Source organism: Aedes aegypti, chromosome 3, assembly GCF_002204515.2.
Source record: "Aedes aegypti strain LVP_AGWG chromosome 3, AaegL5.0 Primary Assembly, whole genome shotgun sequence".
In the NCBI taxonomy this organism is placed as follows: Eukaryota; Metazoa; Arthropoda; class Insecta; order Diptera; family Culicidae; genus Aedes; species Aedes aegypti.
In genome coordinates, this window is record NC_035109.1 from 290,753,061 (window position 1) to 290,774,844 (window position 21,784).

The 21,784-nt window shown below is 37.3% G+C and overlaps 1 protein-coding gene across 4 annotated transcripts in view; it reads left to right on the forward strand.

The window, feature by feature from the left end:
* LOC5575273 (eukaryotic peptide chain release factor subunit 1) overlaps positions 1-19,509 on the forward strand; it is a 61,846-nt gene extending 42,337 nt beyond the window's left edge. For 3 of the 4 annotated variants that reach the window (XM_021852196.1, XM_001661829.2, XM_021852197.1), the window contains exons 5-8: positions 5,809-5,964; positions 6,034-6,231; positions 6,304-6,451; positions 18,386-19,509. In XM_021852196.1, the coding sequence (XP_021707888.1) occupies positions 5,809-5,964; positions 6,034-6,231; positions 6,304-6,451; positions 18,386-18,468 (585 nt within the window). In that variant the 3' untranslated portion in view covers positions 18,469-19,509. Of the gene's footprint in view, positions 1-5,808; positions 5,965-6,033; positions 6,232-6,303; positions 6,452-6,701; positions 9,053-18,385 lie in introns of all 4 variants that reach the window. The other variant, XR_002501950.1, reaches the window with a different exon arrangement.
* The last annotated feature ends 2,275 nt before the right edge of the window (positions 19,510-21,784 follow it).

Sequence of the window (21,784 nt, forward strand, 5' to 3'; positions counted from 1 at the left end):
CTGACCACTTAGAAAGATGGCATCTTCGGAAAAAAAATGGTTATTCTGGTCAACAGGTTCAAGGTTTTGCCACCATGTGGCGCAAGTGAACATAAAACTTTTATTTTGCAAATTTCTTACAATGTGGATAATAACTACAGTCAATTCTCTATATGTTGATATTGAAGGGACCATCGAGTTAAAGAGAGGTACCCAGTTATAGAACACAAAACCAGTGCAAATGCGATCCAAGGGACCATCGAGATAGCCATGAAAACCAACTTCTACAATGTTTCTTTAACTCGATATCGAGATACAGAATATCGAGTAAGGGAGAGTTGACGGTACATGGAAAAATTACGCCTGTTGCAAACTTATCAAGGGCTATCATTTTTCGAGTTTTGCAGTTCAATATTTTGCCCCAAACGGCACTAGTGAGTATGTTTTTTTTTTTAAATCTCGTACCTCTTGTCTAGAATGAAATTTATTACGAAAGCGCCAGCGCCAAGAGACCTAATCAGTGGAGATTTCCTAATCTCAAATCTACCTGTTTTACGAATAGAAATTCATATATTTTCACAAAAAAATGGGGCTTCGTAGCCGTGCGGTTAGTGTCACCAGGCATTTAGCCGCATCGTGTCAAGAAGTGTGGGTTCGATTCCCGCTTCAGGCAGGAAAATTTTCGTGAGGAACGTTTTCCGACTGTGCCACTGGGCGTTGCATGCTACTCCGTTGTCTAGTGTGGTGCTTCCTTCAAAGGGCAAAAAATGCCCACTGAAAGCATTAACGTGTCCGCGTCTTAAAAAAAAATGCACATCTTCTGAATTATGCCAAACGACTATTACGCCAATCAAATGTTATGCCAAACGTCATTCTGCCAAATGACGTTATACCAAACGGGGTAGACACTAAAGAACAATCGATGATAAAAGATGAAAAAATCAATGATGGAAACGTTAATAATTATGATGCAATAATATCCGATAGTTAAAAGAAGGACAAATCTCTTGTTGGTAATTGTAATACCGACAAGATTTAATGCAGGCAAGTAATGCAGGGGCTTATTTACAAGATTACTCGTCTGGAGTCACTGTCAATTTTTAATTTCGCTTTTGGCTTGAATTGTGTCAGTCGAATTTTTTGACAGAGTTATTACGTCGACAACTATTGTAGCACTACCAGGAAAACCTCGCTTGTCGTACACAGTACGAGGAAGGCTCAAATTTTTAGGCTCAAATTCAAGAGCGTCATTGAATAATTTCTTGAAGTGCATCACTGACTTCCGGGGAAGTGTCGCATTCGGGGAACTGGTTTTCTGGGTAATGGTTTTTGAGGTACTGGGTTTCGGAAAAAAATGGTTTTCGGGGAAATGTTATAGAACCAAGATCGAAAAAAAAAACAATATTTTCGTTTTGTTCTATTCAATGAAAGTTCGACCGAAAATTTCAATTTTCACGTCTAAAATGGTTATAATGCAGGGTGTCTACTACCTGGAAAAACCTGGAATTATCAGGGAATTTTATTCAACCTGGAAAAAACCTGGAATTCTCAGGGAATTTCAGTCACAATCAGGGAAATTATTTTGAATTAGTAATGCATGGTAGAATATGTCCTTTTTGCGACTTCAGAACTTTTCAACCAAAAAAAATTTCGGCTGCGCCGCTAAAACACTACTTTCGATATGCAGTCATTTAACTATTTTGTAATCTAGTCTTTAACATGCCTTTTTTGAGGTCTTTTTTTGTCTTAATATGCTTGCTGTGAATCTTGATTCAAAATTCTAGAGGCCCCAGAGGAGCCTTCAGAGAATATTACGCGGCTATTCCACAAGTTCTCAATAACATTTTTCTCAGATCCCGAGGAGTTTTTTTTAGGAATTCTAGTGATATCTGCAGAGATCTTCTGGAATACTTCCAAGAACTCTTTCAGGAATGCTACCAGCGATTTCTAAAGGGATGCTTAACCCGTATAGGCCTGAGTGAAAGAAAAATTACTTAAACTCTCACCGCTCAGCGAATACTTAACGGATTTCAATTATTTTTTGTCAGTATACTCGTACATATATCTTGTTTCTAAAAGTGGGCAAAGAATCACGGGAATGTTCCTGTGGCCGGAGTTATTGCGGTGGATCACTGGGTCAGGTCGGGTAACAAGGGTTCTGTGCTGCTGTGCCCCTGGAGGTAGGCAAATTTCAAGTCACAGATAATTTCCAGAATCGGCTATAATGTGGCCACTATATCAAGGAGTTTAAAAAAAAAACGTATCAGCGTAAACCTTCTGATAGTCGATTAAATTGAATAATTATGTCAACTGCATTTGATTGATCCAACAAATGACCTTTTTCGGGCCCCGGGATGCCTTAAACTTGTGATAAAGAGCACAATTTGTATCTTCACATCTGTGTCAAGCTTATGGGAACGCATTTTAGTGAACTATTATGTTCGATCTATACTTTTAGAGATTTGAAACGGTTTAGTTCCTAACAAATCTAGAGCCGGTTCTTCAGGGCATTAAGTCCGAATGGCCGCATTTGGTACACTCTAAATGGTGCAAAAATATTCATTTATAGTGTTGAATATCAGATGTAAATGATTTATGCAAAATAAAATTAATACCATTGGAAATGAATAAAGATAACTTGGCATGTCCCAAAAATCGCCATTTTCTACCCGACTTGACCCAGTGACCCACCGCTGTAACTCCGGCAACAGGAGTATTCCCGAGTTCCTCCGGCCACTTCTAGAAACTAGATATGTGGGCCAGTATACTGACAAAAAATTATTCGAATCCGTTAAGTATTCGATGAGTGGTAAGGGTTTTAGTATTTTTGCTTTCACTCAGGCCTATACGGGTTAAAGAAATTTCTTCAAAATTTAATTTAGAAAATCCTAGAGCACTCCAGCGCTACTACCTCCAGTAATTTTCAAAGAGATTACTCTCAAAGAATCCAATTATTCCAGGATTTCCTCCAGATGTATTTTTTTCACTAGCTTTTATAGCGATTTTCCAGTTGTTAGTAACTTGTTACTTCTAGGAAATTTCCCACAGATCCTACAGGAGGTCTTTCATGATGGTTTATTCCAGTGCTTAAAAAAACGTTTCAACGTTTTTCCAAACCTTATAATAATTCCTACGCTAATAATTTTATGTATTCCAGGCATTTTGAAAATGATTATTTTAAAAAATCACTCCGATTACTCTCAGTAACTGCTCCAGAAATCATTCAGGCATTTTGCGATGAATTCTATTACCGTGACCTGCTCTAATTCCGTGTGTTGCCTAATACCGTGTATTTTAGAATTATGTGGATTTCTAGCATATTATATTATTTATTTTTCTAAATGATTGTCACAAACGTTAGCACATTAAGTAGTATTTGGAAAGCCATGACAAACCTGAACTAAAGTTGCACACACAAACAAACAAAAATAACGTTAGAATGTAATCGCCTGGTGCCAATACACGGTATAAGGGCACGGTTGCTTATGTGTTCCAAATACCGTGTTTCAGTTATAATTGCAAAATGACGAAGTGAAATATATATTTTATTTCCTGAATCAATCATGCAAACCTCAATACGTTGTTTGATATAAAAGTTTTATTTTTAATGCGCTTCGTTCGTTCGATTGAGAGATTTTTCAAAATGTGACCCGGCAGTCGGGGTCAGATGCACGGTGTTTGGAATACTAGTATGTTTAACAACATCAACTGTAACTATGGTTAAAATTTTCAAAATGGTTCAAATCATATTTTTTATGCAAAGTATATAAAACGGTCTGCTATATAAAACATGAAAGACTTGAATAATAATCATACTTTATTTTTAACTGCTCGATTGAAACTTGAGTTTTTTTTTAACCTCACGGTAATAGAGCATGTCACGGTATAAACTTTTCCAAGAATTCCTTTATAAATTCAACCTGGTATATCATTAGATTTGTCCAAAACTTTCTCTCGGCATTTCTCCAGCATTTCATCAAAATATAATTGCTGCGGTTCAAACATGCCTCGAAAAAAAAACCAAATAACATTTTTAAATATCCATGGATTTTTCACAACTTCATTCCAAATTCCTCACTAATTAATACTACAACAATTATAACAGTTACTATTCCGATCAATCATACATAAATTTCTTAAGATATTCTGTCCGTATTACTTCTAGGAAAAACTTCAAAAAGTGTTATAGGACATTATTCAGTGATTCGAATGTTTTTTTAGTTATTTTAGTAATTTATTAGACAAATCCAAGAAAGATTTTCATCATGAATCCAAGAATTCTTTTCGAGATAATTGCAAAAATTTATTAAGGCAAACTTAGAGTTCACACAAGTTTCATCGGAGATTACTCTAAGATTTTCTTTGAAAGTTCCACACGAATTTTTTTCGAAATTTTCTCTAAAAAATCTGAAAAAAAAATGCTGACATGTTCCTGGATACAGCCCTTGATGAATGATTGGATAAATTTAAAGTCCTTGGGGAATTAAAAAACATGGTGGATTCCCTGAAGGAATTTTGATTTTTTGACATGCTCTAAACAGAAATGTTGCAGAATGTCATAGGAAAATCAAATTTCTGGAGAACTTGGAACTGCCTTGCAAAATGAAACAATCTTTGGAGGATTTTTTTGATCCTTAGAAAAAATCCAGATTGATTTCATTAAGGTATCTAAAACGAAGTCCTTGGAAGAATTACTTAGAAATCACAAATCAAACTCCAGAAGAGATAACCGCAGTAACATGTGAAAGAAATCTACAGCAAGCAGTTATATTTGTCGTAATGTTACGAAGAATTAAATTCTTAGATCATGGTTTCTATTAGTCTTTTTCAGTTTTTTTTTAAGTTAGAGGTCTTTAAAGTTGTTATTTTCAGGGTCGGTCATAGTCACTATTAGCCTTGATTTCCCCAAGATATCATCTATGGAAATATTCAAAACGACCTCCAGAGAAATTTCTTGGGTACATCGCTGATCCTTAAATCTGAATCCCATTTTGAAGGAATAGCTATTTTTTCTTCAGTTTGATTAGTGTTTTCTTCATATTTTACTTTGATGATTAAAGGCACTTTCAAATCATTTGACGAGCATACTTGGTTCTCATGGAAATTAAAACGAAATTACTATTTACAATCAATCATTTATGTATTTTGGCGCTTTTCTTGAACCTGGAACCACCTGGAATTATATTTTGAAGCCTGGAAAAACCTGGAAATATCAGGGAATTTAATTTTTGTAAATGAGTAGACACCCTGTAATGGTCATTACTATTCTTAGTCCTCGCAAAAGCTGTGATAAATATTCGTTAGGGCTGGTACACAATTTATGTCACGCTAAATTTCAGCTTTTTCGACCCCCTCCCTCCTCCTTGTCACGCTTTTTGTATGAGACCATCGAAATTTTTGTAAGGCGTGTCACGTTTGGCTGGAACCCCCTCCCCCATTGGAGCGTGACATAATTTGTGAAAGATCATGGGACAGTTATGCGAAAAGGGGCAGTATAGCGCTCTCCAAAGTCATGCCAAATGATACTTAATACCTAATTCCATTTCGATAAGTGGACCACACTATATTCGTAGTTTGATTATTTTTTATATAATTGTTTGTTATGCCAAATGATCTTCTACCAAATAACTTACACTTATTTGAATGATGAATTTATGAGATGAAGATAAGTTAATGCATAGATTCCTAATAAGTTCAATTTATTATTCAAAATAAAAAAAAACTGTTTTAATGGTCCTTTCTCCTCTAAAGAGATTCAATTTGCAACTAAACTCTTCTGCAAATTCGAAACGATGAACTACAATATTTTACTTATTTTCTTCCGTACAGCGATTGCAATCGAAAATCATCAAACTAGTGGACGTTTCGTACGGCGGTGAGAACGGTTTTAACCAAGCTATCGAACTGGCAGCCGAATCGCTGCAGAACGTGAAATTCATCCAAGAAAAGAAACTGATCGGTCGATACTTTGACGAAATTTCACAGGTAAGAAAACGAGGCTGAAGCTCAGGACTCAACGTGTTAACCCTTTTTCGTTACTATTACTCCTTGCAGGATACCGGCAAATACTGCTTCGGTGTCGAGGACACGCTGAAGGCGCTGGAGCTGGGATCAGTGGAAACGCTGATCTGCTGGGAGAACTTGGACATTCAACGTTATGTGCTGAAGAATCACGTCAGTGCGACGTCCACCACAGTATTGCATCTGACTCCTGAACAGGAAAAGGACAAGTCCCACTTCACCGACAAGGAGGTAATGGTTTATTAGATGAGGTGCAATAGAAGGGTTGGTACTGATTTGGGCATTGGTTTTCTTTGTTTTCAGAGTGGCGTGGAGATGGAATTGGTTGAATCTCAGCCACTGTTGGAATGGCTTGCAAACAACTACAAGAGTTTTGGTGCTACTTTGGAAATTATCACTGACAAGTCCCAGGAAGGCAGCCAGTTTGTACGAGGTTTTGGTGGAATAGGAGGTAAGTTTCGAAGTTACTGATCTGTAGCTTTCGCTAAGCAAAATAACCTTGTCGAATGCTAAACAGAGCTCAATGCTGCTCCTAATCACTTATGGCTAGCCATGCTAACAAGACGATTTCTCCCTTTTTCTATTCTTGTCTTCCAAAATGCTAACCCCTTTTACTATATAATGCGCAACTCAACAAACAAACAAAAAACTTCGGGTGATGGTGGTGGGATCATTACATGATGCGTGTCAAATGTGCTCAGGAATTTTACGCTACAAGGTGGACTTCCAGTCTCTGCAGGCTGACGAGCCTCTGGACGACGTTGACCTTGACGATTACTAAATCAATTACTTTTAAATACTCGACAACCAGCATCCATGGGACTGCGCGTACTCTCTCTGTGACGAAACCGTAGCGGAACAGACACGGACGGACACACACACACGTATAAGAACACACAGACACGGAGAAATTTCTCGACTCTCTTTGAAAAAATGATCTGAAACAAGAAAATCAGATTAACGGACACGTTCAAGCCGAGTTTTTTTTTGCGAAACAATAGATTGTGAAATCTAGAGAATAACAAATTGTAAACAGCGAAACAGAAAACCAAAATTCCGGAGAAATAATACGAATCACAAAAAAACAGTAAAATAAACACACTGACACACACAAACATATAACAGTAAAAAATAGTTAATATAATCAGCAAAAAATATAATCGGTCAACTGGTAAATGGGGTGCGACTGACTTGAAGGAGAGGTCACACACACTAAAATCGGTTCCGAGCCCGAGCGTGAGCGTGTACTTAATAGTAGATAAAAGAACGAACCTAGAAGCCATATTTATATAAATATTGATGGGCATCCTTTGGAAGGAAGGGGAGATAGGGAACAACGTTAACGTGAAGTTGGTTGAATTGTGATTGTTCATTGCCTAAATCAAGATAAGTTTGTAGTTGATTTGAGACCAACATGAATGATATCTGAAAAATGTGTTTCTATGCTCAAGGAGTCGCTACTGTTAAAAAATATCTCAGAAAGCTCATCAATATGAGGTCAACCCGCCTAGGGCTGAAAATCTTAATATGTAATGAAGAAAGTCAGTAAAAAAACTCAAAAATCACTTCTTTAAAAGAATTATTGACGTTCTTTACATGGCTGTCCTATACCTATAAATATGATTAATATTATATAGTATTGGACAAAAACGACAGCTTAGTCGTTGAAAGCTTCCAAAATAATTTTACCAAAAAGACCATCTTTGCAGTTGCTATTCTGTTTTCAAAAGTTCTGTTTCAAAGTATGTAACTTAATGTAAGTCGCTCCGTCATAGGCTCTCTTTCATTCTGATTGGATTTCTAGACTAATAGTTATCCCATAGTTGCTAATAGGCCCTTTGAGAAATCTTACTTCATTTTCCGAAAGTTTCCTCATCTCTCTTGTCATTCATTTCCAGCAAAATTAAAGTTTTACAAAGTTTCATATCCATAGATTTTTTTCAAAGCATAATCATAAGCTATTGTTCAATAATGAAATTATCTGTAAATCTTGCTATGTGACCTAACACATATGAAGGGCCAAGAAAGATTGACGAATACGTGTATTCAAAAGCACTTACGCGAATGTCGTAAAAGCAAGAAAGAATTGTCCTATTTTTCGTTGGCAAACGAATTATCCAAGCAAGAGCTTCATTAACATTTCAATGAAAAGACAACTTATGGTGTTTTATATAAAAAATACACCAAAAGTTGTTTCTGTCATGGCAATTTAATTGTGCCGAACTCCCTTGCAACATACAGATCTTTTCCACAATTAGGCAATGATCAACATTCAAATAACGCGAACCTGTCATTCAGTTCTTTTGCTTTTGCTGTATCTTACTCTCGTAGGACCTACGACCGAGATAGACCATACCACGAAATATCCATTGAAATCTTCAAAAATTTCCTACCCTCTGAAATCCAAAGGATGCCCGATTTTTATGATGATATATCATTGAGTGGAAAACACAAAAGCTGTATAATAACAATTACTACCCCCTAACAATAAAAATCAATCGAAATTTGAGAAAAAAAAAAAACACGATACCGAACTAGGACGCAGCCAGGGTTGATTGAAATTATCGCGAATTACCCCTTAAGTAAAAATACCAAAACCAAACACTGAAACAATAAAAGCAACGTTACGAGTTCGCCTCCTCGGTATGATTTTTGTCTTCTCCGAAGTTTCTCGGAACAAATTCTTTACAGTTCAAAACGTGGCATGGTAGGTAAAACGTTAAATTGAAGACTGCGTCCTGTGCAAGTAGATGGTCGTTATTTTGCCAGAGAATGTTAGGATTCGAATGGTTTTAGATTTGTTCATTGGGCAACTTTTATTAGAAGAAACAGGACAGACACAGAGCCGCAGAAGACGTGATTGGTGTTCATCGTGCGACCTTACTTAGAGACCCGATTTTCCAAACACAGGAATATTGACCGATCGACGTTCTCGTTGACAAAACGGAAGCACACTGTTCTACATTTTGGGTTCACAAAGTTTCGTGTATTCTTCGGAAAGTAGAGTACATATGCACGCACTTGAGACGCTGATGGGTAGATAGGATAAGAGGTAAATGTTGGATCAGTGAAAAACGTAAATATTTCTGTGTTAGATTTTGCTAGTTTAGTTCTTTTGTATGAACCCTTCCAATATGTTTAATCTGGCTTTTGTTGGTATCCCTTCATTTAATAATTAGGTATATTTACTAGAGTTTATGGTCTACAAAATCATAATTTTTACGAAACCATCCCCTTTTCGCCATTTAACGATAACGTAGCTCAAGAGCTTCTAAAAACTCAACAAATATTGCATTCGAATATTTCTGCAGATCACTGGGTGAACTGCAAATGATCGGTGAAAAGCTTGTTTTTAGATCTTTCACTACCTGAATGGCTAAAGTGTTAGACATAACGTTGTTTGCGTAACGGACCGATGCAGGATTACTCCAGATAATTCTTGTGTGATTCCCCAAGAGCTTTCTTCGCATATTTCTCCCAAGTTTTCCTTCCGAAAATTCTCTCAAGGATACTAGAAGTCCTACAATTTCCTCCAGAATTTCATTCAGGGATACATCTAGAATTTATTTCTTGGAGCGATTTTATTTTAGAGGTTTCCCAAGAGTTCATTCACAGTTTTTTCCAGCACTGTATTATAAAACATTCTTCCATCAAGAGTTCCTCCAAGAAATCCTTCAATGGTTTCTCCAGGAATTCCTACAAGGAGATTCCTCCAGGAATTGATTAGGGGATTCATCCAGGAAATCCCTCGGGGATTTCTCCCGGAATTCCCTCAGGGATTCGTCCAGGAATTCCCTCAGGGATTCGTCCAGGGATTCCCTCGGGGATTCATCCGGGAATTCTCTCGGGAGTTCATTCGAGGATTCCCTCAGAAGTTCCTCCGGGAATTCCCTCGGAGATTCCTTCGCAAATTCCCTTGAATATTCCTCAGGAATTCCCTCGAGGATTCCTTCTGGAATTCCTTCGGAGATTCCTCCAGGAATTCTTTCGGGGATTCGTTCAGGAACTCGTGTATTTCTTCAGAAATTCCTCCGTGGATTCCTCCAGGAATTCCTTCAAAGATTCCTTCAGGAATTCCTTCAAAGATTCCTTCAGGAATTCCTTCAAGGGTTCCTCCAGGAATTCCTTCAATGATTCCTTCGGAAATTCCTTCTAGGATTCCTCCAGAAATTACATCTAGGATTCCTCCAGATATTCCTTCTAGGATTCCTCCAGGAATTCCTTCAAAGATTCCTGCAGAATTCCTTTAGAAATTCCTTCTAGGATCCCTACAGAAATTATATCTAGAATTCCTCCTGGAGTTTCTTTTAGGATTCCTCCAGGAATTCCTTCTAGGATTCCTCCAAAAATTACATCTAGGATTCCTCCAGGAGTTCCTTCTAGGGTTCCTCCAGCAAATCCTTCTAGGATTCCTCCAAGAATTCCTTTTAGGATTCCTCCAGGAATTCCTTTTAGGATTCCTCCAGGAATTCCTTCTGGGATTCCTCCAGGAATTCCTTCTAGGATTCCTCCAGGAATTCCTTCTAGGATTCCTCCAGGAATTCCTTCTAGGATTCCTCCAGGAATTCCTTCAAAGATTCCTTCAGGAATTTCTTCAAGAACTCCTCTAGGAATCAAGGATTCCTGCAGGAATTCCTTCTATGATTCCTCCAGAAATTACATCTAGGATTCCTTCGGGGATTCTTGGGGGATTCCTCAAGGAATTCATTCGGGACTCCTCCAGGAAATCCCTCGGTGATTTCTGCAGAAATTCTCTCGGGGATTTCTGCAAGAATTCCCTCGAAGATTTCTCCAGGAATTCCTTCGTAGATTTCCCCAGGATTTCCTCCGGAGATTCCTTCAGGAAGTCCTACGTGGATTCCTTCAGGACTTCCTCCGGGGGTTCCTTCAAAGATTCCTTCAGAAATGACTTCAAGGATTTCTCCAGAAATTCCTTCTATGATTCTTCCAGGGTTCCTCCAGAAATCCCTTCTAGGATTCCTCCAGAAGTTACATCTAGGATTCCTCGAGGAATTAATATGAGGATTCCTCCAGTAATTCCTTCTATGATTCCTCCTGGATTCCTCCAAAAATTCCTTCTAGGATTCCTCCAGAAATTACATCTAGGATTCCTCCAGGAGTTTCTTTTAGGATTCCTCCAGATATTCCTTCTAGGATTCCTCCAAAAATTACATCTAGGATTCCTCCAGGAGTTCCTTCTAGGGTTCCTCTAGCAAATCCTTCTAGGATTCCTCCAGGAATTCCTTCAAAGATTCCTGCAGAATTCCTTCAGAAATTCCTTCTAGGATCCCTACACAAATTATATCTAGAATTCCTCCAGGAGTTTCTTTTAGAATTCCTCCAGGAATTCCTTCTAGGATTCCTCCAACAATTACATCTAGGATTCCTCCAGGAGTTCCTTCTAGGGTTCCTCCAGCAAATCGTTCTAGGATTCCTCCAGGAATCCCTTTTAGGATTCCTCCAGGAATTCCTTTTAGGATTCCTCCAGGAATTCCTTCTAGGATTCCTCCAGGAATTCCTTCTAGGATTCCTCCAGGAATTCCTTCGAGGATTCCTCCAGGAATTCCTTCTAGGATTCCTCCAGGAATTCCTTCTAGGATTCCTCCAGGAATTCCTTCAAAGATTCCTTCAGGAATTACTTCAAGAACTCCTCTAGGAATTCCTTCAAGGATTCCTGCAGGAATTCCTTCTATGATTCCTCCAGAAATTACATCTAGGATTCCTTCGGGGATTCTTGGGGGATTCCTCAAGGAATTCATTCGGGGAATCCTCCAGGAAATCCCTCGGTGATTTCTGCAGAAATTCTCTCGGGGATTTCTGCAAGAATTCCCTCGAAGATTTCTCCAGAAATTCCTTCGTAGATTTCCCCAGGATTTCCTCCGGAGATTCCTTCAGGAAGTCCTCCGGAGATTCCCTCAGGAAGTCCTCCGTGGATTCCTTCAGGACTTCCTCCGGGGGTTCCTTCAAAGATTCCTTCAGAAATGACTTCAAAGATTTCTCCAGAAATTCCTTCTATGATTCTTCCAGGGTTCCTCCAGAAATCCCTTCTAGGATTCCTCCAGAAGTTACATCTAGGATTCCTCGAGGAATTAATATGAGGATTCCTCCAGTAATTCCTTCTATGATTCCTCCAGGATTCCTCCAAAAATTCCTTCGAGGATTCCTCCAGAAATTACATCTAGGATTCCTCCAGAAGTTCTTTCTAGGATTCCTCCAGGAATTCCTTCAAGGTTTTCTCCAGAAATTACATCTAGGATTCCTCCAGGAATTCCTTTGGGGATTCCTCCAGGAAATCCCTCGGGGATTTCTGCAGGAATTCTCTCGAAGATTCCTCCAGGAATACCCTTGGGGATTCATTCGGAGATTCCTGCGGGAATTCCCTCGCTGATTATTCCAATAATTCCTTCGGAGATTCCTCCTGGAATTCCTTCAGAGATTCCTCCAGGAATTCAATCGGGAATTCTTCCAGATATTCCTCCGGGATTCCTTTAGGACTTCCTCCGGAAGCTCCTTCAGCACTTCCTCCGGGGTTTTTTTTTCAAGCATTCCTCCAGGAATTCCTGTAAGGAATCCTCCATGAAGCACTTCAAGGATTATTTCAAAAATTCCTAGAAGAAATCTCTCAAGGATTCCTTAAAGAATTCCTTCAGAGATTCCTCCAGGAATTCTTTCGGGGTTTCCTCCAGGAATCCCTTCATGTATTCATCCAGGAGTTCAGGCATTCCTTCAGAAATTCCTGCAGCGAATTCTCCAGACATTCCCTCGAAGATTCATTTAAGAATTCCTTAAAGGATTCATCCAGCAATTCCTTCAAAGATTCCTATAGGAATTCCTTCAAGGATTCATCCAGGAATTCCTCCAAGGATTCCTCCAAAAAATGACTAAAGAAATGTCGAAAAATATGCCTACAGGAAGTCTTTTTAGAGATACCTTATTCCTTCGGGATGAACCACTGCGATCAGTTTTATTTGATCTTTTGTGGTATACCCGTGTCCTTTGTTTAGTGCATTATTATTATTATTTATCTTTATTAGGGAGATTTTCAGCCCTTGCTGTTTAGTGCATGAAATAATGAAGTAGTCGTTTTTTATACAAATATCATTCTTTACCATTTTGCATAGAGCCTCTTTAGAAAAAAGATACCGCTATCTATACATTTGGAGAAAACAGTTTGTCATCATTAAACTCTCAAAAGCACGCCCCTTAAGGTGATTATAAAAGGAAGCCAAACTTTGAATTTTCAAGTGCACAAGACGAGAGAATCTGACAATAGTTCGCGTTGAACACCAATCAAATTACTTACTTGCTGGTGGTGACCAATGGGATAGATTTTCAACGCGGAGCGCTGTTTAGTTCTCAAGTCTTGTGCTCTTAAAAATTTGAGGCGTGGCTTCGTTCTATAATCACCTTAATCAGGTTCGGCCACTAAGCTGGTTGAATGATACTGATTTTGACCATGCATCGGTACTCTAGCGTATCAAATTATTGCTTCTACTTATAAGGTTCAAAGTCGTTTTTTGAAACTGTGAACCCCTCCCCTTGGTTATGCGACCTTGCCGCGATGGGAGGGCATAATCCATTAGCCCATATGATGGAAACCAAAGGCGTAACCTGTAGTGGTGGTATCACATTTTGGCACTTTTTGCTTAAAGCCGCGTCATAATTCATATGGCATAGACGCAATAATATCTCGGATGTGATCCAACGGACATTCTGCGTCATTGATAGAATTGATGCCCATTTCAAATAATTAATCTATTCGAAGTGGACATTAATACTATTGGTGACGTTCAGTTTGCCTTTTGCTAACCAGAATGATCCGTAGCCACTCTTACTACTCTTACTATTAGCTAGTTAGATACATCGTTATCATATACGACGTAGGGAATACATAGGAACTCTTAGGAAAATGACTAGTAGATTCACTGAGTAGAAATAAGTGGCGACAATCTTATTTTAATATGGTTTTTACATTGCCATAATAAGAAATACCTCTTTTGTAACAGCGGTATAAATAATCTAATTCCAGCTTCATTTTCGCAAAATTTACAAGTAGAAAGTAGGCGTTGTGAAGCATTGCATTTGCCACCGAAAAGTGAATCATGTAGGAGACTGTAATAGAAGCCTAAGGTAACTTTACTCTTCAATATTCACTATAAAATGACTATGGAAAGTAAGACGCTGAGATCGATCATTAGGGTACACTTGCTAGTTTCGAAAAATTGTTGAACAGACGAGGAAAGCGACTTTTTTATGATATATGAACGTAATGACCAATAAACACTTAAAGTACCGCGGGGCAAGTGGGTAAATGGGGTAAGTGAAAACAATTGATATATTTTACTGAATATGTGAATTAACGTTTTAAACTCATGCGTAAACCTTTGAGGCCATTGAGAACAATACGATAGGTAAGAGATTTCTGAGATTTTTCAGCCATTATTGCATAATAGAGCGAAAAATTGTTAACCTGTCAACTGTTACTCCGTAACAAGTTGGCGGCGTACAATCTTATTTTAATATTTTCAGTGGAAAAAAGTTGCGAAAAATAATTTCCTGTACCACTTCTTAGTTGTCCTCTGTGACAGTTTCAAACTGCAATAAAAAAAGTTTTAGAATTAATTTGACGTAGACCTAAAAATAACTAAATTTAAACACCGTCAATTTTCTTATCAGGTGGGGCAAGTGAAAAGTTTATCATTAGACATTAAATTTGCGTTTTCTCTTTAAGTAGCCATAAGTAAACATGGTTCGCAATTATCATAGAAAAACATAACGTGCTGATAATTCAAGAAACACTATACTCAAGCGTTAAAAGCTATTAGAAATCATGGAACTTCTCTAAAAGATGTTACCAAACATTACAATATTAATATGTCTACTTCGGGCAGCCAATTGAAAGGACGTTGACTGAAATGTTGCAATATTAGAGAACACACGGAAATCTCGTGGAATGTCTATGTAAAGCTAGTTCAAAACATAAAAATGGGGTATAGGTCTATCCACATAAAAAAGATTCTAAATACGTTATTGAAGGATTCCGTTTGATTTCTCCCGAAGAGTTATCCGACGTCATATCCGACTTTCTCAAAAACAAATAACGAGCGGTGGAAATTCTACAGAGCAGAAATGCACTTGCTGTCCTATAATGTAAGAACTAACATTGGAAATGTTGCATTTATAATGTTGTCGAATCATTTCAACTAACATAACTGAAGAGAAGAAAATTAAAGTGAAAAGAATAACATTTTCTTTGTTTACATGTTACTTATGTTATTGTTCATTGGGAAGTCTTAACAAATGTTAAAGCTAATAGAAATCGTGAATATAACTGTTTGTTTTTGAATTTATTGTTCAAAACGGTAAACTTTTCACTTGCCCCACTTTTGGGGCAAGTGAAAAGTAAAGAGACATTCTTCAAAAACATTTTCTGTATTTTTTTCTTCAATTTTTCATAAAAATCTATTTCAGCATGCTGCTTATATTTGGTGGGAGTCAAGCTAAAAAATATACACGACCTCATTTGTTTCAATTTAAAGTCTCTAGAATTTGAAGAATCTCAACTATGCGAATTCCATTACCCACTTGCCCCACGGTACCTTATAACAACAAAAAATAAAATTAACTAGAACTACTACTAAACAGCCTAATTTTGTTAAAACTTGACGACAATTGACATTTAAGACTCTAATCTTACATAAAAGACAGGAGTAATCAGAATAGCACTTGAATGACAAATTATTCAAAACCATTTCGACTAGACAGTATTAGTAATAACACTACTACACAACTATTTCAAACAAATTCTGATGGAGCTGCTGATTTTCACAATGCTTCCTTTTCTCAGAAGCAAGGGAATATGGGTACTTTTCAAAAACTACCACGTCACAATACTAATAAAAAAACAGTGTTCATGTGGGCGCCATTGCCTAGTCCGTCTGAGTATTGGTCCTGGTAGAGGGGAAACTTGGCAAAAGCCAGACCGAGGGTTCAGCCTTGACAAGTTAAGCTGTCAGGCAGCTCCAACTGAATACCATACAAAAAAAAAAAAAAAAAGTCGTTTTTTGAAACTGTGAACAGGTTTCATCCCATGAAACATTTCTCGCATAACTTATGATCTCGCCCTAAAAGCCATTGGTAACCATGTGTGTAGTTCGTTATTTCTGAGTATTTGAATGGATTTACACGTTATTTAACAACTCTATGGTGAAGCAATGATCATTCTCTACCTGCCAGTGGTGTTGGTTTGGTTGCTTATTCATTCATTTACTCAGAAACAACGAGCTACACAGGTGGTTACCAATGGCTTTTAGGGCGTTATCTCAGATTATGCGAGATTTAGATTCCTTGAAACAAAAAGCTTATTTTAAAAGTTAAGAGGTCTACTACTCCACTGATTCGGAATCGTTTCCCTCCTAGATATCGAAAGATAAACTCTTGAACTCGGAAAGAAATTGTCTCATGAGTTGAAACCAACCTCAGATGCTGATTGAGCCAGTTTTTCACTTCGACCTCCTCATTATCTAGGACAAATAGGTGGGTCTTAGTGCCTTGTTACTCTCTTATACTCTTCCGACCCTAACTTATAAGTATTCACAAGAACAGATACAACAAGAGTACTATATGGTCGATCTTACCCCGTAACGCACCTCGAAAAGGTGATCTACCCGCGTTACGGGCAAGTTGCTACTATAGGTAATCCCTTGAGATTTATTCCAAAAAAATCCTAAATAGTCATACCGGAGTTTTTTTTTCGTTTATAGATTTTCCAATAAGATCTTCATGGATTCCTTCTACAACCCAACCACATTTTCTTCCTGAATTACTCAAAAAAATCCTATAGGGATTATTTGAGGAAATACTCTTAATATTCTCTTAATAGGTTTTTCTTAATAAATATCACCAAAGATTTGGAGATTTATCCAAAAATTTCTCCAATATTTCATCCAAGGATTACTCCTGCAGGGAATTCTCTATACATTCCTTCAAAAAATTATCTAGGGATTCAATTTCTCAAGAAAAATCTTTATATAATAGTACAGTAATTATTCCAGTCATTCCTGCAATAATTTCTACGCAAATCTCTTCAGGGATTCCGTCCTATAATTATCAAAGAATTCCTGCAGAATATTATCCAGATTTTAATTTTTATTGAATTATTTTAGCAATTTATCTATGAAATCCTCCAAAGCTTCCTCGAGAGTCCATGAGTTATTTGAAGAACCTTGTAGGAGTTCATCAAGGATTACTTTAGAACTTAATCAAGTTTCATCGGATGTCACTTCGTTGGGTAATTCCTCAAATAATTTCTGGAATAACTCCTGAAGAACTCTTAGGAATAATCATTAGAGCTATTACTCAAAACAGTTTTAGGAAAATTTCTGATTGAAATATGAAAGGGATCCTGAACGATAATTTATAGACAGAAAATCCCAAGAGTTAATTCTTCAAGATGTTCTAAAGGTGAATCTTAGTGGAAAACTTAAGAAAACGATGGTAGAATTGGGATAACTTCCTGTAGGACATAATACCTCCTTGAAAATTTTCTGAACGAATCTTTGACAAGAAAAATCTGATCAAACCTCTGAGATTACTTGTGTGGTTACCATTGAAACAATTCCAGGTTGAGTACTTGGAAGGTATCCAAAACGAAGCTCATGAAATGATTCCTAAGGATGTTCGTAAAAATCAATAAATGAACTCCAGAAGAAATCAGAAAAAGTTAGGAATGCTAGCTAGACAACCGGTACAAGTACCAAGAGACCGATGAATCCTCTGCATCTCTAAAGTTCTCATGGGAAGTAGTTATTGGGATTAGGTGAGGATCCCATCCCGGAGTCACCTTTGATTAGTGTTAGGATTCAAGATCTTTGGGACTGCTCAGTCAAATATGCTGCCGCTTTTCACATAATTGTCACATGTTCTATGGAATATCCTATATGCATGGGACAGTTATGCGAATATGAGCAGTATACAGCTAATAATGCTTGAACCCATCGGTATTGGTTCATAACTGTTCCTTGTTACATTTTGATCAAGATTCTGATAGAAGGTTGTCCTAAACCTAAACCTTATCGTTTTCCATCTTTATTACAATCATGATAAATCGCATTTTTAGTGTATAATATTTAGATGATTTTGTTTGCAGTATTTTTCAACCCCATGAATTACTATTTGCATCATCATACAATATAAAACTCACATCTTAGCAGGGTTATAGTACTTTTGTCATTTTTAAGTGTTTCACATGTAGTTATCACCCAACCGATTGTATATTCATTGAGTTTAAGCACGTTTTTCACCGCTTCAAGGTAGTTGACTAACGTCGATCAAAACCGCCAGAAATAATGTTCTAATAAATATTTCTGTTTTCCCCTTTTTCCAGGTATTTTGCGCTACAAGGTAGATTTCCAAAGCATGCAACTAGATGAATTGGACAACGACGGTTTCGATTTAGATGATTATTAAATTTTTATGTTTATGAATGGTATCAGTTATACACACACAGGTTAGAAAATATACAAAGGAAAATAAGAGACACTGCAGTGGAAACACACAAACTTTCGCCTGTTTTTTTATTTGTTTGCATGAGAAGAGTAAAGGGAACACCATTCGGTATCGAATCGAAACATCTGCGAAGCCCTCCGGGAATCCTTAGAAAGTCCGAGCAGAAGGTTGTTTTTCCTCATTTAGTTTACTGATTGATGCGTCTCTGTACTCAACGCGCGGAATCCTGCTCAAACTATCCATAAAACTTCCGGCTTCCGCCGTGTCGACAACACTTATAAAATCGTGTGGAGTAGACGCAAAATACCTACCTGTAACAGACAAAGGCTTACCTAGAATTTCCGCCAAATTTTGCAGCAATACCGCATTTTGTTCGGTTTGTCGTCGTACATTTTTAGAGCCAGCAAGTCTTTCCTGAAAGGATTTTGAGTGTATTGAAAGGCACTGTGCATCCGTGATCTTCATTCGCACCACGTGTAGACTTTAGAAAGACCCATAGATTGAAAATATAAAAGACTTTGCATCATCTAGTGCCGTTGAAGTTAGGGTGTTTTCGTTATCTGCCACACACTCGCATGAGCCTACACGCATATTAACAGCTCCGTTTTTTTTAACTGAAATTGAGACTTTTTTGAGAGGTAGAGCTTAAGAAGCAAGCTAAACATCGCCACACAAAGCACGTGATACGCCACACGTGTACTGCAGCAGCCGAGATCGTTCAAGTTTAACACTCCTAGTATACTTACTATAGACTTTCGTTTGGCGGTCTTTTAACGTCGTTCTAATTGATCTAATTCCTACTTACTATTTTACTATTACCACTATTCGGAAAACTTGCAGACGAGCAGCACTCGGACGTACACTAACTATAATAACTGCGTTTAGCAGAAAGGAGAGTAAACTGTACGACTCGCTGAAGTAAAGGGAAGAAGAAGCAAGAAAACAACAAAACACTTGAGAAACCAATACACACACAAGTACACTTTGTATTAGTTAAAAAAACACAAGACAAAAACAATTTCGACTAACCGCTACAAAATTTTGAATCCATCTGATAAAAATCCAGAGAAACCAGAAAATTGTTATTATATATTATAAAACAAATATTATAAAATGATATATTACATAAAAAGAAGATATTTATATAAAAAGGAAATGAAAAAACGGAAGCAAAAAACGTGGAATGTTTAGTCTTTTAATTTCGCTACCAGAAATCCCTTCCATTCCATTGTTCCAGAGATTGTCATTTTTGAAGTCGATTTTTTATCAATAATAGTTTTTTTTTTGTTGTTAAACCTTTTTTTTTACTGCATTATACTTGAATTATGCTTTTTTTCTGGAAATTGCAAGACGATTGCGACAAAACATATATACTGTTCTCTGGTGTATAATGGGTAACAAGATGGAGTTCAGTTTTAAAAACTGGAAAAGGCCCGTTTAGCCCCATTTTGCCCTAAAGCGCTATTTTTCCACCTAATAGACGTGGTTTTTATTCACACAGAGTATCTGCCGGTAATAAATTTACTCTAAATCTGTTTTTCCGTTGGTTACATGTTTCAGAAAAATATTTAAAAAAATCATACCACAAAATATTGGATGTCTTTAAGGTGACACATCTCGTAATCAGGGTGTCTACTACCTGGAAAAACCTGGAAAACCTGGAATTATCAGGGAATTTTGTTAAACCTGGAAAAAACCTGGAATTCTCAGGGAATTTCGCTAACAATCAAGGAAATTTCTTTGTGGCAGTAATTCATGTACATGACAAATGACTTTCACGTAGAAACTCCCCAAAAAAATTCGGCTGCGCCGCTATCAAATCCCTCCTTTAGGTTTTCAGTGAATCTTATCGACTTCCCAAGACATGATTGTCTCTATTTTTGATGAAAGGTTTCTGATGTTTTTTTTATCAAAATGGTCTCCCATTTTTTTTTTTTTTTTTTTTTTTTTTCTGGTGGGGATTGCTCATCAAACCTTCCGGTCCGCCTCATAGTTACGTACTATTTGGTGCTGGGTGTAGTTCTTGTTTTTCCAGCTGTATTGAAAAGCATGAGCCATAGTCTTTGGCATACAATCGGATCTATCTTTAGCAGAAAAGAACCGAAATGTCTATCGACGACCGGTGATTGCTAGCAGATATAGTGGAGAGCTTGTCTTGAAACGTTCATCGCTTCAAGCTAGTTGAAAAACTGAATACACTGATTGCCTGTCGATCAGAGCCGAACTAGGCATAGATCGTCTACATACATCTGAATCTACATGTCTCCGATGTATTACATCGTTCCAGGTGGGAGTTATCTGATATGTGAATATGGTACCATAACAGAATTTTCCATCTGAACGAAGTGATAAATCATAATATTCCGCAAACTGTATCACACATCTACAGAATGTATTGCGTGAAGTTAAGACACAGCAGAGTATTGGGTACATAGGACCAAGTCCCTGCCGGGTGGCGCGAAACTGATGAGCGATAGACAATAAAATCAACAACACTGCCATAAGGGATAGTAAGCATGTGACTATTGTCGAAACTATGATTAGGAGGCAAATCAACATCCCAAGATCAAATTTTTGTTACAACCCAATGTAGGTATTATTAAATTAGGCTGTAGAAAATGATAAATATCTGATCACTTAGGAACCTTGCAACAGGTAATAAATGCTCGTAGTCTGTTTTCTTCGAATACACATGTATAAATTGTTAAAATTGCCGAATCATACGCGGAATTTATTAAACGGATCATGAAATTAGGACTGAAATCATAATGATGATAGATTATCAACTTTCCTTTCGTCTTGCTATTTGTTACCGTTAGAATCACCAAATTGATTGGTTTCCCACTACTTACACCAATACAACAGCACGAAAACTGAAGTATTATAATCGCGCGTTGGAACTTTCAATATCCATATATTACATCAATAGTGAATTCTTGTATGTAGCCAGTATAAATAACAGAATCATCAACTTCTTGAACATTCTTTAACTGAAAACAGGATGCTTGTTTTATCAAACATGCTCAATCTGCACCTAAAATCTCGGATCCAAATAGTTTTCTAAATAAAAGTTGTGTCTAAATAAAACGTGTAGGCCAACAAAACATAATTGAGTAGGAGTTTACAAGTTACTTAGCACATGAAAAGCAGTTTAAATTAATCTATTACTAGATCAACACTAATGCTCACATTTTATATTCTCATTTCATCATGGTCCTCATTGCTCGAGCGGAGACGAACACCCTGGAGATGGAAAAAATCGACAGCGCTACGATAA